Consider the following 18,559-nt stretch of genomic DNA (forward strand, 5'->3'; position numbering starts at 1 on the left):
GGGAGCACACTGGGGAAAGACAGCCAAGTTGACATATAAATTGAAGGCAAGGAATCCAGGAGTCTAATGAAGATATAGTCAGGGGTCTGAGGGGTGCAGAGAGGAGCAACAACTTTGAGAGTCAGGGAGGGTTTTACAGAAGGGTGACACTGGAGTTGGTTTAGAGATGTATAGAAGACTTGGGTTAGGGTTCTGCTAAGAAATAGAACCAATAGGATAGGTAGATGGATGATGGATGAGAGAGAGAGAGAGAGTAGATAGATAGATAGATAGATAGATAGATAGATAGATAGATAGATGACAAATAGGGAAATGTAACAGGAAATGTTTTATTGGAATTGGCTCATGCCACTATGGAGGACAGTCTCCATAATCTGCCATCTACAAGCAGCAGTGTGAGATTCAGTCCAAATTCAAAGGCCTGAGAACCAGAAGAGCTGATGATGAAACTCCCAGTCCAAGGTTGAAGTCCTAAGAAGCAGGTCTGGGAAGGAGAGGGGGCTGTTGCTGTTAACCCTGGAGTCCAATATCCTAAGCCAGAAGAAGACAGATAGATGTCTCTGTTTAAGAAGGGACAAAGGAGAGGAAAATGTGGAATATTGAGCCAAATCCACATTTTCTAAGTCAGCCAATTCTCAAATTTTCAGAGATTTAAGACTTTACAAAGACTAGTGGTTCTCAACCCTGACTGCAAAGGTTACAAAGTCCCATGCCTGGATGCCACCCCTCCCAGTGAAATTAAATAGGAATTGTTCTAACAGCTTCCAAGATAATTCTAATGTGCAGATAAGGCTGAGAGCCTCTTAAAGGAGCACAGAGTGAGAACAGCATGAGAAAAACAGTTCTCAAAGGAGCAGCCTTCAGACGGTAGAACCAGACAACTCTTGATGTAATCCTGGTTCTGACACCTATGACTGCATTGTTTGTATAACTTCAGTCAAGCTTTGTTCTCTTGCCATCAGCATCCTCATTTAGGCCCCCACTTGCAGGAGGGTGGAAGGATTAGGTAAGGAGGCATTTGTCAAGTTCCCAGTGCATAGGGATTGCTAATTTAAGAGAAACTGTCATTACTATAACCAGACCTCCATGTTTTCATCTTGGCTAGTTCTGAGTTGCTTTCTATTATCCTAACAAAGGATAATAGAGGAGCTTTATGAGCTAGGCAACAATAACTGTACTTTAAAAATAAAATGGTAACAGTGGTAAAAATGAACAGTATGGCCAATGCAATTTTCCAAACATAGAATCCAATCCGGGGGTCAGCAAATTATCGTCTGTGGCCAGATCCAGCCAGACCATTCATTTTCCTATTGTCTATAGTTGTTTTCCCATAACAGATACCACATGGCACACTACACCAAATATCTTTAGTATCTGTGAGCAGAAAGAGTTCACCACCCCCGACTAGTGCTCCCCAGTTGTCTGTGTGATCCGTGGACCCCAGAGGCCCTTTCTGGAGATCCATGAAGTTAAGCCTACTAACAGGAGCACGAGGACATGGTTACCATGTTTGTCATGTTGGCACGTCACTGATGAACAAAGCAGTGGTGGGAACAATTGCTAGTGTTTAAACACAAATCTGGACAGTGGCATCAAATTGCATGGGGGGTTTTTCAAAAAGTCCATATGTGTGCATTATCTTTTCAGTCCATTTTCCCATGAGTTTTTTGAAGCCCCTGCACTCCTAGTCATGTTCATTGCACTGCACGTTCACAGGACCAAAGAAAAAAAAATCAGCTTCACTTAACTCTGGGCTCTCAGCCGTGACACTCTGGCTATTTGAGGCTGGATGCTTAATTCTTGGTTGGGGGTCCTGTCCTGGGCATTATAGGATGGTTGTTTTGGCAGCATCTCTGGCCACCACCCCCTCATTCCACTAGCCTTCACCTCCCATACCCCTCAATTGTGACAGCCAGAATGTCTGCAGACATTCTTCAAATGTCCTCTGGGGGCCACATCACTCCATTCCATTCCTGCTGTGAGAAAACACTCACTTAACTTGATGAAGCAGTAGAAATGATTCATTTTTATTACATCTCAACCCTGACTACACATCTTTTTCATTTTCTGTGTGGCTAAATGGGAAGTCAGCATGGGCTCGACACTTGTACTGCATATTGGGCTACAGAAACATCATGGTTATCTTCAGGAAAAACACTGATGCTCTGGGTCTACCAGCTAAACGCATTGCTTTTTCATTAAACAGTTCTTATTTAAAAGACTAACTGACAGGGGCCGGCGCTGTGGCTCACTTGGTTAATCCTCCACCTGCAGTGCTGACATTCCATATAGGCACTGGTTCTAGTCCCAGCTGCTCCTCTTCCAGTCCAGCTCTCTGCTGTGGCCCAGGAAGGTAGTGGAGGATGGCCCAAGTGCTTGGGCCCCTGCACCCGCATGGGAAACCAGGGGGAAGCACCTGGCTCCTGGCTTCGGATGGGCATAGCTCCGTCCGTAGAGGCCACTTGGGGGGGGCGGGTGAACCAATGGAAGGAAGACCTTTCTCTCTCTCTCTCACTAACTCTGCCTGTCAAATAAATTAAAAAAAAAAAAAAGACTAACTGACAAAAAAAAAAAACCCTTATGATTATTCTTTTTTGGTTATCTGGAAAATGAACGGAGTCTTTCATTTCTCATCAGTAGTAAAACTACTGATAATAGTATTTGTTGCCAGTGAAAAAATTTGAGTTTACAAATGAAAAATCAGACTTTGAAAAATTTGTCTGATACTGTAAACATGACAGTTTCCCAGTGCTTATCAACTTTCTTGATGAGATTTCTGGTGACAATAATGAGTGCAATGTTTTTGGGAATATATAATATGTATATGTATTATATATGTGTGTGTGTGTGTGTGTGTGTGTGTGTGTCATTTGTGGCTTTTGGAAGATATCCCTAACTCAGTGAGCCAATGCGTTGCTAAATGATAGCTGCTTAATTCTACAAAATCATGCACAGGTAGAAAAGAAATCCATTCAAAGAGCAAATAGGGGGCCAGTGTTGGGATCTAATGGGTTAAGCCACCTCCTGCAACACATCCTATATGGTTAACAGTTTGAGTCCCAGCTGCTCCACTTCTGACCCAATTCTCTGCTAATGTGCCTGGGAAACAGAAGAGGATGATCCAAGTGCTTAGGCTCTTGCAACCATGTGGGAGACCTGGATAAAGCTCCTGACTCCTGGCTTCAGCTTGGCCCAGCCACAGCTGTTGAGGCCATTTGAAGAGTGAACCAATGGATGGAAGACCTCTCTGTCTCTCTCTCTGTCTCTCTCTCTCTCTCTCTCTCCCTTTCTCTGTATCTCAGTCTTTCAAATAAATGAAATAGATTTAAAAAGAAGTGCAAGACAGACCAGTGCATTTTAATGTAATCTTGCAACTAACCTTTAAGAAACTGCTAGTTACTGAATTTGGTGTAGTACTCAAAAAATTATTCACAATTATCAAGGCTATTTTGAGAATGGCTCTCCTTTTCCCAACTGCATATTATCTGCAGCAAGATTTAACAGGTCAAATACAGAAGTGGATATGAGAATATGATTGTCATTAATTAAGAAGTTACTAAAGAAATTTTGATATAAGGAATCCTACTCCTTTCATCGAATTTGTTATTTGGAAAATGTTATTTTTTAAGAAGCTTTTTTTTTATTTTTAAATTTTAACTTCAAGAGTTTGTGGATTCAAAAGGCTTCCATAGCCTAAGAAGCTCATGTCAAGAGCCTCGGGTGATCACTGACATCATACTAAGAGTGTTAATTGTTGATGCCAGTGCTATGGCGTTGCAGGTAAAGTCTCCACCTGCATGTGGCACCAGTTCAAGTCCTGGCTGCTCCACTTCTGATCCAGCTCTCTGCTATGGCCTGGGGAAGCAGTAGAAGATGGACCAAGACCTTGGGCCCCTGTGCCCATGTGGGAGACCAGAAAGAAGACCCTGGCTCCTGGGTTTGAATCATTGAAGCTCCTGGCATTGCGGCCAAATGGGGGAATGGAAGACCTCTCTCTCTTTCTCTCTCTGCCTCTCCTTCTCTCTCTGTGTAACTCTGACTTTCAAGTAAATAAATAAATCTTTTAAAAAAATAAACTAAGTAAAAAAATGCTGAAAAAAAAAAAGAAGTGAAATCAACTTTTAGATGCAATGACTTTGAACAGCCCTTGTCTCTACTGTTGAGGAACAGGTTGGTTTTTTTTTTTTTCATACAATTTGTTGAACTCTTTACTTAACATAGAGTTAATTGTATGTGTATAAAGTTAATTTAAAATGAATCTTGGTAAAAAAATAAGACTGAGAATAGGAGAGGAGGAGGAAGAGGGGTGGGAGTGTGGGTGGGAGGGCAGGTACAGTGGGAAGAATCACTGTGCTCCTAAAGTTGTATTTATGAAATGCATGAAGTTTATATTCCTTAAATAAAAGGTTTCTTTGGGGGGAAAAAGTGATCATAGCCCAATGTCCGATTATCAATTCTATATTATTAATTAAATTAATAATAATAATATGAGGCAGAAAAAAACTTCTACAAATAATAAAACACACAAAAAAATTTTAACTTCAAATATGGTAAATATCAGTAGATACAACAACAAAAACCCTCTCCAGATCATCAATAATTTTTAGGAGGGTAAAAATCTTGAAATCAAAAAGGATTAAGAATCACTATCTATGAGAGTTCTTCCAAAAGTTCATGGAAAATGGGGTTTTAAAATGTTTACTTTTGGCCGGTGTCACAGCTCACTAGGCTAATCCTCCGCCTGTGGCGCCGGCACCCCAGGTTCTAGTCCCAATCGGGACGTTGGTTTCTGTCCCGGTTGCTCCTCTCCCAGTCCAGCTCTCTGCTGTGGCCTGGGAGTGCAGTGGAGGATGGCCTGAGTGCTTGGGCCCTGCACCCCATGGGAGACCAGGAGAAGTACCTGGCTCCTGGCTTCAGATCAGCGCGGTGCGCTGGCCGCAGCACGCCAGCCACAGCGGCCATTGGGGGGTGAACCAACGGCAAAGGAAGACCTTTCTCTCTCTCTCTCTCTCTCTCTCTCACTGTCCACTCTGCCTATCAAAATAAATAAATAAATAAAGTTTACTTTGATGCAAAAATCCATGTATAGGTTTTTTATTAAATGAATTTTCTGTGAAATTTCAAAAGACCACTCCTGTTTTGTATGTAGAGAGTATTTATGATGTTCGTATAACTAAATCAAAAATAATTAAGTGAAATGCACCACACAATTCTGCCAATGAGTGAGAAGTAAGAAAAAGGAGTAGATAAATATGTGCATGAATGTGTTCAGGTTTGCTGATGGGAGGCGCTGGAGCTACGGCTTTGGAGACAGAGAGCACATGTGTGACCTTGAGTAAGTTAGTCCTTATCTCTGCCTCGGCTCTGCCTCATAAACCGACAGTAACCACAGTACTTGCTGCATGGCATTCTTCTGAGGATTACATGAGCAAATATCTCAAAAGCATGTAGGACAGACTTGGCACTCAGACTAAGTTCTCTGTGGGTCAACTATTATTATATTAATGAATAATGAATTTATACCATCAGGGACAGCCAGGCCCTCCTCCAATTAAATTATCCAAATGCTGCTAACCCTATCCTCACAGTGGGTGACTGAAGGCAGAAAAATGCAGTCACTCATCCCCAGACACAAAATATCACGGAGCCAAGAAAGAAATCAGAATCCCCTGACTCCCTTCTTGCACTAACATCGCACCTTCTAATCCCAAGTCACATCTGTTACCCCTGCGAGGGACATGGATAGGCGCCAAGGTTTCAGAACAAATGGCCTGAGGTTGGCTTGGTTTCATATGGAAGGTCCAGAGCTCTTAGAAATTTTTCTGGTTCCTGCTGTGTGATTAATTTTCCTTTCTGTTCAGTCTGGCTGCCAGAAGATCATTCAGAGAGATACTGATTTCACCCCATAGCTACACAGCCACCTTCCCCCTTCAGAAGACCTGGACTTCAAGAAAAGGGTTTGCTAACATTTACACTGAGAAGCGTTCCTCAGGAAACCATAGGGATACGGCTTGGATTAACCAAAGAAATTGGTTTTGTGGGATGACTAAGGAATAATCTGATTCCAAAGATAAGGAAGTCACCTGAAATTTGAAATTACCTCCTAAGTAGGACAAATGGTAGATAAAGTGTCATATCTCATGTGTCCCCATTTCCAGATCTCCCTACCTCTCTGCATCAAGTCGGGTGAATTGGACTGTATTTGCTTTCTAAGGTTACTGAGAATGTTGGGTTTAGATTCTAAAACCTTGTGGAGGGGCAAGCATTGGGTGTTATGGCTATGTCACAGCTTGGGACATCTGCATCCCATACTGGATTGCCTGGTTTGATTCTCATCTCTACTTCCAATCTGGCTTCCTGCTAATGTGCACCCTGGAAGGCTGCTTGTGATGTGTCTCAAGTACTTGCATCTCTGCCACCCACACTGGGATACAGATTGAGTTCCAGCCTCCTGGTTACAGCCTATCCCAGCCCTGGGCATTTGGGGAGTGTAGCAGTGCATAGGAGATCTCTCTCTCTGTGTCTCTCCCTCTCCCTCACTCCCTCCCTCTCCTCTCTCCTCTCTCTCTCTCTCTCTTTGCCATTCAAGTAAAAATTTTAAAAAAATGCACCTTATTGAATTCAAATGTTATCTTCTCTCTGAATTTTGACTGACTACACTATTTAGCACTGATTTCCATCTAGCTCTCTCCAGTCCACATTTTTTGGTTGAAGAACGTCTCTCTGTCTCACACCTTGTATATTTTATAGAGGTATTTTGTTTATTACCTGTCTCCCTCATTAGGCTGGCAGAGGCTTTTGTTCTTGCTCTTCAGGGCTGTTTTCTGTGATCAGGCATGTGGTAGGGACCCCTTACATCCAGCATTTGCCTTTAAATAGGAAATAAAAAATATCCATGAGATGTAGTACATATAGTGAGGTCATGCTGGGAGCACTTGTGTGAGTTAGTGAGGACGGGCATGCTTCAAAGAACTATTCCATTCAAGAGCACTTCAGGGTCATTCTGCACACCCTGGCAATTGCATGAACCCAAGTTGAAAACAGGTGCAGTCAGCAACTTGTTCCATTGGTCTTTATTTTTCATTTATGTGATGTTGTGATCCTTTAATGAATAAATGTCTCTTTGACTAGCTGTTCTACTCATGGAAGCACAAAACCTCTGTCCCACACAACCACACAAAGCACTATGCCCCAGTAGGGCTTAAAAAAATAAGAAGAGATTAATTGGCTGTGTAATTCTACTTCCTCAAGAACTCTGTTCCAATGTAGCTGAATGTGGAGTCTTTGAAAATCAAGTACTAAAGACTAGGAAACTTCACTACTTAAATCTGTTCTCTAGTAAATATTTCTTGCAAAGCACAGACTTCCTTTGCAGCCACATACTTTGCTTGTAATATCATACTTGGCATAGAAAGCTTGCTTAACTCAATGAATTGAGACACACATACTGGGTGTAGAATCTACACCTCAGTTCTGTGCCAGGTCACTGATGAATGAGAAGGAGCCCCTCCAGGAAACTTAAGTGGCACATGTAACCACTGGAGATGTTATAAGTGAAAGGGAGGATCGTGAGACATTGGAGGCTAGGACATCCTCTTCTTCACCTCTCCCATCTAGTCTAACTCAGGCATATTAAAGGTATACAATGCTTATTTGGTAGCTGGATAAAAGCATGAGTAAACCAATGACCAAATACAATCAAATACTAAGCAAGATTTTTTAAAAAAGTGTATAATGCAGTGGAAATTCAAGCAGAAGAAATCACTAGCAATAGATTCATGAAGAAGAGAGGATAAGAGTTGAACATTGAAGGAAATTAAGGCTTTAGATGCTAGAACAAACGGTTAAAGGGGATTCCTAACTAGAAGAGTGATTTAGACTTAAACACCTATCAGAAGAATTTTGAGTACCATCCTCCAACAGATATTTGTATTTATACATATGTTCTACTATACTACCTTATGAATACATAAAAAGTGAGATTTTAAATAAGAAGGGAAAGATGAAATGTGGCATACTGTACTTGTTGTTGTTTAAATTTTTATTTATTTGTTTTAATTTTATTTGAAAGAGAGATAGAGATCTTCCACCCATTCGTTCACTCCCCAAATGCCTACAGCAGCCAAGGCTAAGCCAGTCTGAAGCCAGAATCCAAGAACTCCACCTAGTTCTTCCACTTGGGTGGCAGAGACCCAAGTACTGAGCAAACATCTGCTGCCCCTCAGGATGTACATTGGCAGGAAGTTGGACTGGAAGCAGAATAGCCAGGATGTGAACCAGGCACTTGGATATGGGCATTCTAACCACATTTATTCATACTGTTATTAATTCTATGGGCACAGATACATACTTCAAATGACATTTTTAATAATTTTGAATTTGTTTTGCTAACCCCTAGTCTTGTTGAATAAGATGACATAATCCCAAAATATGGCCAATGAGGAGTTTTAGTAGGCATAGGAGATGTGTCTGCTAAGTCATTTTCCTGTCACTCACACATTGCCTACATGATTCATATTGTCTTTGGTCTTCCGTTTCTTTGCAGGAACTTATTTCAGTTATTATGAGAGTTAGCTTGGAAAAAGCTGGATAGTATATAATAGTCACTTGGCCAAGCACATAAAAACTGTATTATGTTAAGAGAGGCCTAAAGCACCAAGAAAGTGAGAATGCCATCTGGAAAGGAGGTAAACCTCACACACCACTGGGCTATGCGGCCATCAGCTGACAGACAGATGGGCTGAGGGTGCCACTGTCAAGGCTCACTGATACCAATAATCACACCTTCCATGTGCAGGTGGAGTTAGCAAGTCACATACATGGGAAGGGTGGATGTGTGGGGTCAGATCATTAGTTGTGATTGAGAGGTTGTGATCTGGCAAGATATGCTAATGAGAGTATTTGCATATTGTAAGAAAGGATGATCAAAGGGCAAAATTTTTTTTAACTTTTATTTAGTAAATATAAATTTCCAAAGTACAGTTTATGGATTATAATGGCTTTCTCCCCCCCAATAACTTCCCTCCCACTCACAACCCTCCCCTTTCCCGCTCCCTCTCCCATTCCATTCACATCAAGATTCATTTTCAATTCTCTTTATATACAGAAGATCGATTTAGTATATATTAAGTAGATTTCATCAGTTTGCACCCACACAGAAACACAAAGTGTAAAATACTGTTTCAGTACTAGTTATAGCATTACTTCACATTGGACAACACACTAAGGACAGATCCCACATGAGGAGTAAGTACACAGTGACTCCTGTTGTTGACTTAACAATTTGACACTCTTGTTTATGGCGTCAGTAATCTCCCTAGGCTCTAGTCATGAGTTGCCAAGGCTATGGAAGCCTTTTGAGTTCGCTGACTTCGATCTTATTCCGACAGGGTCATAGTCAAAGTGGAAGATCTCTCCTCCCTTCAGAGAAAGATACCTCCTTCTTTGATGGCCCATGCTTTCCACTGAGATCTCACTCACAGAGATCTTTCATGTAGGGTTTTTTTTTTTTTTTTTTTTTTTTTTTTTTTTATCAGAGTGTCTTGGCTTTCCATGCCTAAAATACTCTCATGGGCTCTTCAGCCAGATCCAAATGACTTAAGGGCTGATTCTGAGGCCAGAGTGCTGTTTAGGACATCTGCCATTCTATGAATCTGCTGTGTATCCCACTTCCCATGTTGGATTGTTCTCTCCCTTTTTGATTTTATCAGTTAGTATTAGCAGACACTAGTCTTGTTTGTGTGATCCCTTTGACTCTTAGTCCTATCATTATGATCAATTGTGAACTGAAATTGATCACTTGGATTAGTGAAATGGCATTGGTACATGCCACCTTGATGGGATTGTATTGGAATCCCCTGGCACATTTCTGACTCCACCATTTGGGGCAAGTCCAATTGAGCATGTACCAAATTGTACATCTCCTCCCTCTCTTATTCCCACTCTTATATTTAACAGGGATCACTTTTCAGTTAAATTTAAACACCTAAGAATAATTGTGTGTTAATTACAGAGTTCAACCAATAGTACTAGAACAAAAAAAATGCTAAAAGGGATAAAGTATTAAATTGTACATCAACAGTCAGGACAAGGGCTGATCAAGTCACTGTTTCTCATAGTGTCCATTTCAATTCAACAGGTTTCCCCTTTGGTGCTCATTTAATTTTTGTCGATCAGGGAGAACATATGATATTTGTCCCTTTGGGATTGGCTTAATTCACTCAGCATGATGTTTTCCAGATTCCTCCATTTTGTTGCAAATGACCGGATTTCGTTGTTTTTGACTGCTGTATAGTATTCTATAGAGTACATGTCCCATAATTTCTTTATCCAGTCTACTGTTGATGGGCATTTGGGTTGGTTCCAGGTCTTAGCTATTGTGAATTGAGCTGCAATAAACATTAAGGTGCAGACAGCTTTTTTGTTTGCCAATTTCATTTCCTTTAGGTAAATTCCAAGGAGTGGGATGGCTGGGTTGTAAGGTAGGCTTATATTCAGGTTTCTGAGGATTCTCCAGACTGACTTCCATAGTGGCTTAACCAGTTAGTGTCCCTTTTTCCCCACATCCTCGCCAGCATCTATTGTTGGTAGATTTCTGAATGTGAGCCATTCTAACCGGGGTGAGGTAAAACCTCATTGTGGTTTTGATTTGCATTTCCCTGATTGCTAGTGATCTTGAACATTTTTTCATGTGTCTGTTGGCCATTTGGATTTCCTCTTTTGAAAAATGTCTATTGAGGTCCTTGACCCATCTCTTAAGTGGGTTGTTTGTTTTGATATTGTGGAGTTTCTTGATTTCTTTGTAGATTCTGGTTATCAACCCTTTATCAGTTGCATAGTTTGCAAATATTTTTTCCCATTCTGTCGGTTGCCTCTTCACTTTCCTGACTGTTTCTTTTAAAGTACAGAAACTTCTCAATTTGATGCAATCCCAAATGATAATTTTGGCTTTGACTGCCTGTGCTTCTGGGGTATTTTCCAAGAAGTCTTTGCCAGTACCTATATCTTGCAGGGTTTCTCCAACGTTCTCTAATGATTTGATGGTGTCACGTCATAGATTTAAGTCTTTAATCCATGTTAAGTGGATTTTTGTGTAAGGTGAAAGGTAGGGGTCTTGCTTCATGCTTCTGCACGTGGAAATCCAGTTTTCCCAGACCATTTATTGAATAGACTGTCCTTGCTCCAGGAATTGCTTTTAGATCCTTGATCAAATATAAGTTGGCTGTAGATGTTTGGATTGATTTCTGGTGTTTCTATTCTGTTCCATTGGTCTATCCATCTGTTTCTGTACCAGTACCATGCTGTTTTGATAAAATATGCTAATAGGAATATTTGCATATTGTAAGAAAGGACGCTCAAAGGGCAAAAATTTTTATTTTTAAAGCACATTGTCTTAGAGGCCAGTGTTGTGGCACAATGTGTTAAGCTTCAGCCTGCAATGCCAACATCCCATATGGGTGCCAGTTCATGTCCTGGCTGCTCCACTTCTGATCCAGTTCCCTGCTAATGGCCTGAGAAAAGCAGTAGAAGATGACCCAAGAACTTGAGTCCTGGCTACCCGTGAGAGAGACTAAAATAAAGTCCTTGGTACCTCGTTTTGGCCTGGCCCAGCCCTGGCCATGGGGTCATTTGGGAAGTGAACCAGTGGATGAAAGATCTGTGTGTGTGTGTGTGTGTGTGTTTCCCTCTCTCTGTAATTTTTTCAAAATAGATAAAAAATCTTCAAAAAACAAAAACAAAACAAAGCAAGTTTGTCCTAGAAAGGAGGGAAAAAAGGAAACTGAATGAAACATAGAGTTTGGCTAGCTCCCTAAGTTAATTCCCTAGAGTTATCAGCTGCTGGTCATGGGGCTTGATTTCTTTTAAGTACAGACGTTTTTCATTGACTGTTGGCAGGAGAGAGCCAGGAGCTGCCTGGCCTACCTGGTGAGCCAGCTGGCCAGCATGGAGCACTCGTTTCACCATATTCTTCTGCTGGAGATCAAGAGCATCACTGACACCTTCTCCTCCATCCTGGGCCCACAGAGCAGAGACATCTTCCGCATGAGCAACAGCTTCACCACCATTGCCAAGCTCCTTACCCGACAACTGGAGAGCTCCAAGGCTGGAAGTGGCAGGTGAGCGGGACTTCCTGTGTACCCCAGGGAGCTGCCCTGAGCTCACAGAGGCTGAGCACAGGCAACTGCGTTTCCCTGGGGTAGTCATGAAATGACCCAAGGAAGGCCAAAGCCAATGTCTCAGTGGAGTGACTTCTGAGTAAATCATGTCATTTACCAATAGTTCATGTGCATCTGTGGAAGTCAGAGGGTAACAAAAATTCTAAAAGATGCACAAAATATGGTAGAATAAAAGTGTAATGCAAGGAACAGTGTCTTGTAGCACTCACTTATTAAATAAGAATTGAACAACTATTTTCTGTATCCCAAGAAGCTAAACACACCCAAGGAGATAAAACATGTTCCTTGCACCTAAGGAGCTCACTATAAAGAGGTGATAAATTTTTTTCTTTTTTTTTAACTTTTATTTAATGAATATAAATTTCCAAAGTACAACTTATGGATTACAATGGCTTCCCCCCCATAACTTCCCTCCCACTCGCAACCCTCCCATCTCCCGCTCCCTCTCCCTCCCCACTTCCATTCACATCAAGATTCATTTTCAATTCTCTTTATATAAAGAAGATCAGTTTAGCATATATTAAGTAAAGATTTCAACAGTTTGCACCCACATAGAAACACAAAGTGAAAAATACTGTTTGAGTACTAGTTATAGCATTAAATCACAATGTACAGCACATTACGGACAGAGATCCTACATGAGGAGTAAGTGCACAGTGCCTCCTGTTGTTGACTTAACAAACTGACACTCTTGTTTATGGCATCAGTAATCACCCTAGGCTCTTGTCATGAGTTGCCAAGGCTATGGAAGCCTTTTGAGTTCATCAACTCTGATCATATTTAGACAAAGTCGTAGTCAAAGTGGAAGTTCTCTCCCTTCAGAGAAAGGTACCTCCTTCTTTGATGATCTTTTCACTAGGATCTCACTCGCGGAGATCTTTCATTTAAGGTTTTTTTGTTTTGTTTTGTTTTTTGTTTTTGCTTTTTTTTTTTTTTTTTTTTTTTTGCCAGAGTGTTATGGCTTTCCATGCCTGTAATACTCTCATGGGCTTTTCAGCCAGATCCAAATGACTTAAGGGCTGATTCTGAGGCCAGAGTGCTGTTTAGGACATCTGCTATTCTATGAGTCTGCTGAGTATCTCGCTTCCCATGTTGGATCATTCTCTCTCTTTTTTATTCCATCAGCTAGTATTTGCAGACACTAGTCTTGTTTATGTGATCCCTTTGACTCTTAGTCCTATCATTATGATCAATTGTGAACAGAAATTGATCACTGGGACTAGTGAGATGGCATTGGTACATGCCACCTTGATGGGATTGAATTGGAATCCCCTGGTATGTTTCTAACTCTACCGTTTGAGGTAAGTCAGCTTGAGCATGTCCCAAATTGCACAAGAGGAGATAAATTTTTAAGTGTGCAATTAGAGAATGGTGGAAGGTTATGCTAACCAAGATGGATTCAGAGAGTTTGGTTCTATTGAGATGGGATTCTCTACTTCTGCAAAGAAGAAAATGGGATGAAAGCTGAGATGGAGAAAGATTTTCCAGGAGATATTTTGAACCAAGTCATGAAAGATGCCCAGATCTCTACAATCCCTGGAGTGACTAACATCATGGAACACTGAATGTCTTTGGCTATAGCAGCAGGCTGGTAAGAGAGGGAGTAGCCAGGATGCCTTAATGGGCCTTGAGGGAGGCTTGGAGAAAGTCGATGATGGGAATCCTAAGAATCAGGGCAGGCAGAAGGGATGCAAAGTTAGGAGGAACTGATCACATGGGAGTGGGACAAGGTGAAGGGGAGGAGAGTGGTGAAAATACAGATGCCTAGCTGGGATGATTGCAGAGGCCTAGACGCTGATGCTGGCAACCACGACTAGAGGTAGCAGGAGGGGAACCCTTCTGGAAGTGTCTTGCCCCACCACACACAGAGTCTATTCCCTGACTACATGGTCATCAAAGTCAATAGCAACTGCTCATTAGCTAAGACCCAACTGCAAATGTCCTTCTATGCCAACACCACAGTTTCAATTGGGCATATAAAAAATTGTTTTTACCTTGTTCAATAGACACCTTGTACAGGTGTCTATTTAAACCTTGATACTGTTGATACTTGGGCTACATGAGTCTAAGTTAGGGGCCTCTGTGTACATTATAGAATATTTACCAGCATCCCTGGCTTCTACTCACTGGATGCTAGTGGACATGCTTTCTCTCAGTTGTGACAACCAAAAAGGCCTCCAGGCATCGTTCAATGTCCCCTAGGAGACAAAAATCTCCCCCAGGTGAGAGCCACTGCAATATATCCATAGATAGATAGATAGATAGATCCATATGTATCTCTATATATAGATATTTCAAAAATAGCATTTTCACAGACTCCTGGCTCGAATAGCAACAACCTGAACAGGGCTGCTTCCATGAAACTCAGTGGCAGCATCATGAAGGAGTGACTTGTCATTTAGATGCCACCACGAAGTCACTGTTGGATGGCTTTCATTATGTGCTTTCAGACATTTGGTGTAGTCTCCACAGCTGGGTCTGGGGAAGCCCTTGTGCACAGTGCCCAGCCTGCCTGCCCTTGTCTTTTTCCAGCCTTGCCTGGCAGGTGCGTCACCTGTGAAGGCTCAAGCACATATCCTGGCAACAGGCCATCCATGCTCCACTGACACCCCACCCCCCAAAAAATATCCACAAAGTTTCAAAATGCCAGTAGATGTCTCTGAGATTAGATATGTTCAAACAGTTTATATAAAACAGAAATAGTTATACAAGTGCTATACTATATTTTAATAGGAAAATTAATCCCTAACCAGTAGGACTAACACCATTAGCAACATACCATTTTCTCATGAAACTAAGAATTTAGGAGATATATAGATAAAAGGAAAAATAATATCTCTATACAAATATGAATCTGCATGTATGAAGTTACTTCAAAAATTTGTGGAGGGACTGGTGCTGTGGCACAGCGGGTTAAAGCCCTGGGCTGCAGTGCCAGCATCCCATATGGGAGCCAGTTTGAGTCCCAGCTGCTCCACTTCCCATCCAGCTCTCTGCTATGGCCTGGGAAAGCAGTAGAAGATGGCCTAAGTCCTTGGGCCCCTGCACCCATGTGGGAGACCTGGAAGAAGCTCCTGGCTCCTGGCTTCATACTGGCTCAGCTCCAGCCACTGTAGCCATTTGGGGAGGGAACCAGCAAATGGAAGACTCCTCTCTCTCTCTATGTCTCTACCTATCTCTGTAACTTTCAAATAATTTTAAAAATAAATCTTTAAAAAAATTGTGGAAATGAAATTGAAAAATATGCTTATTTTGGTGCAAAAATGTTTTGAAATCCATGAATACAAGAAGCTTTCAGAAGTACCTGGGAATTTGCATTATGAAAAACTATGCATGGATTTCATTTTTTGGCATCAAAATAAATTTATCTTTTAATTTTATTTTCCATGAACCTTTTGAAATATCCATGTACGAGAATGCATTTAAGTTCGCCTTGTTTTATATTTTTCTAAGGTGGGGGAATAAAACAAGAAGGAGCAAAATGAAATGTAAAGAGATGAAAAGGTTACCACTCACCTCATGTACCACCATCACCACCACAGGCTCTCTCAATTCAAATAGTTCTCCAAGCTCAGCTCTCCCTGCCAATGGATTGTAATTATTCAGTGGGAACCTCACCATGGGGTGTGGACAGCTCTCCCTGTGTATGAACTGCTCATCCTCTCTGGGAGGGTTGCTAAGGCTTCTCTCCCAGCAGCTCTGCCCTGAATAGTCTTGGGTTGCTAAGGCTTCTCTCCTGACAGCTCCGCCCTGAATGGTCTTCATTGTGACCATTTAGCCGCAGTCATTTGAATCTGCACCCGCCCCCACTCCAAGCAGCAAGGTCTACACTTTTGTCTAAAGTATACAGCAACGTCTGCTCTGCACAATTACAGGGGAAATGAATAAGTGAAGTGAGCTTGAAAGAAAATTAAAGATTATAAAATTCAAAACAGATGTCATCTAATTTACAAATCTGACACATAGCCCAGCAGGCCAGATTTCAGGCTTCAGCCCAAAACGACAAGATTATCAAAAGAAAAACAAATCACATCCGAAAGAGAATGAAAAATTGAAGCAGACAGGAGCCCGCTTTGTGCCCAGAGATTCTGAATAAATTGGGCATTCTGTAAGATACACCAGGTGAGCTCACACACACTTTTTCTGTTCCACTATTTTAAAAGAATGTTTCTATCTAAATAATAAACCAACAGAGACTAGATAATAGGACAATCAAACAAAGTGTTTCGATTTTGAAGTTAATTCTGGAGAAGCAAATAGGATACAATATCAGTTGGGTTGACAAGGAGGTGTCAGGATAGGAAAAGAGGTGTTGACTTTTTGAAACTGTGAGCCCTACCTGGCCTTCCAGGTAGCCCCTAAACCAATGGGCTGTCTGCCTGCCAGCACCCAGGTGGAGCTGAGGCAGCTGCGTGGCTGGCCTCCTCCCGCAGGGATCATCCCACTAGATGATGCCTTTGCCAAAAGCATGGGACCCCAGGGAGGCCGTTCTAATCAGGCACCATCAAACTAGAGGACAATTTGTCACAGGTGGTCCTAGCAGGAGGCCAGCATCAGGCCCCAGCTGGGGGTGGAATTTTGAGTACGGAGATGGTGGAGAGAAAGCTAGGATGGGAAGTAAGCAGGAGAAATGGGGACGGACAGGGAGAGAGGACCCTGGTGGGGCTAAGCGGACAGGGAACCAGAAGGAACAGGAGACAGGGTCCCTGGACACAGCCCCAGGCCTTTCCTACAGAGGAGGGAGGTGAAAAATTCCCCCAGATCCATCTCTCAAGCCCTAGCCAAAGCCATCAAAGTCATGAAGAGAAAAGAAATTGTTTACAAAAAAAGTTTCAGACAAAGCCTGTGATTGAAGTTTCCTGAAATTTTCGCTTGGTTGGTGAAATGAGTGATGTGTTATTCTGGTGATGATGCTGGTCGTGGTGGAGAGATTTTTGTCTTTGTTCTTTGTTTGGAAGAATCAGGTCTGCAGATAAAACAGGAGAGTGAAAGGCAAACAGTAGTCAAACCCTACTGGGTAGGTGTAAATCAAGTTCAGTATAAATGGAAAGAGATGATACCACAGAGGAAAGACAATACAAGGAGAATGAAAGGGAAATGGAATGAGGAGATTATGTTCACAGAAGGGTGACCCCAGGAAATCTGTCTTCCTTGGAGTGTCCCCAGAGTTTTGGTTTATCCCAAATTCCATGCAATAAACATCAAAGAAATGGATTGCCGTGGAGAGCCAGAAATTTGATTTGATGCGTGACCCTCATGTGTAGCTAAGCCACAGAGCCTATAAAGACCCTTACTAGACTGTGGGACTCTATTATCTGTCATTGCGGAGTTCACATCCTTTCATCCCAGGAGCCACATCAGAGCCTATGTAACACTTAGTCCCCAAGACAGCGCCCAAGAGCTTCAGCAGGATGGCTCTTTACTGTCCATGACAGAAATTACAGTGAACACAGACCCAGGGTCTTCTCCACAGCTCTGCAAAGAATGCTGCTGTAGGTCTGTTCAAGCTTTTAACCAGCTCCTACCACGAGGCAGATCCTGTGCCAGGGCTTTACCTACGTTATTTATGCTACACAACACCAAGGTCTTCTAAGATGCGATAGAATTGTAGAAGCTTGGTACTAAAGCATGATGGGATAAACTTTGTAGATGTGCAAGGAGAAAGTTCTGGACTCAGTCCCTCCTTGCCTTGTAGGTCCACACTAATTCCTGGAAGGGCAGTACTGTAAATGCATGGACATCAGTTCATCACGTTTCCTTTGGTTTGTTCCTTCAGTCTTGGTCCAATGACTCTCAGATTTTAGTGTGGATAAGAGTTACCCTGTTCATGCTACTTCATGGATAATTCAAAGTATTTCTAAAGGGATTTCAAGGGTGACTTTTGCATATTCCCACCCAGACTGGTACCCCCACTAAACCTTTCTCATGACCTTCTAGTATGCTGTCTTGTTTCCTTTCTTCTCGTCACAGGCTGCCACTCTCCACAACCAGAGTTTGGCAGCACTTCCCCATGAAACATCCCACTGGTCCCCACCCAGAATGACTTTCCTTTTCTGAGCTGCTCTAGCTCACCTCGCCCCTCCACTCCTCCAACACCTGCAGGCCTGCCCTGAAGACTGGAGTCTTCTGTGTTCTTCTCATCACCCCAAACTTGAAAAGGTGCTATTCAGAGCCCATGTGCTGTGGAAGGAAAATATGCTCTTAAACATGCTTAAAAGAACTCCCACTTTTCAGGCAAGACATGTTTATACAAAGAGAAATTGATTCTTTGAGAGCAACTGTTGGCTCGGGGAATGTACGCGAGTCAGTTCAGGACCATAATTGAAAACATATGATGTTTTGGTGAGTGTTGCCCCCTTAGGAAAGCTAAATATAATTTTTGC

General features: G+C 42.1%; 1 protein-coding gene across 2 annotated transcripts in view; it reads left to right on the forward strand.

Annotated features, from left to right (window-relative positions):
- Positions 1-18,559, forward strand: part of VEPH1 (ventricular zone expressed PH domain containing 1) — a 256,104-nt gene that overhangs the window by 118,173 nt on the left and 119,372 nt on the right. For both annotated transcript variants that reach the window (XM_008266390.5, XM_002716326.6), the window contains exon 7: positions 11,896-12,116. In XM_008266390.5, the coding sequence (XP_008264612.3) occupies positions 11,896-12,116 (221 nt within the window). The remainder of the gene's footprint in view (positions 1-11,895; positions 12,117-18,559) is intronic.

This window comes from Oryctolagus cuniculus, chromosome 4 (assembly GCF_051225735.1).
Source record: "Oryctolagus cuniculus isolate XC-2025 breed Fujian yellow rabbit chromosome 4, ASM5122573v1, whole genome shotgun sequence".
In the NCBI taxonomy this organism is placed as follows: Eukaryota; Metazoa; Chordata; class Mammalia; order Lagomorpha; family Leporidae; genus Oryctolagus; species Oryctolagus cuniculus.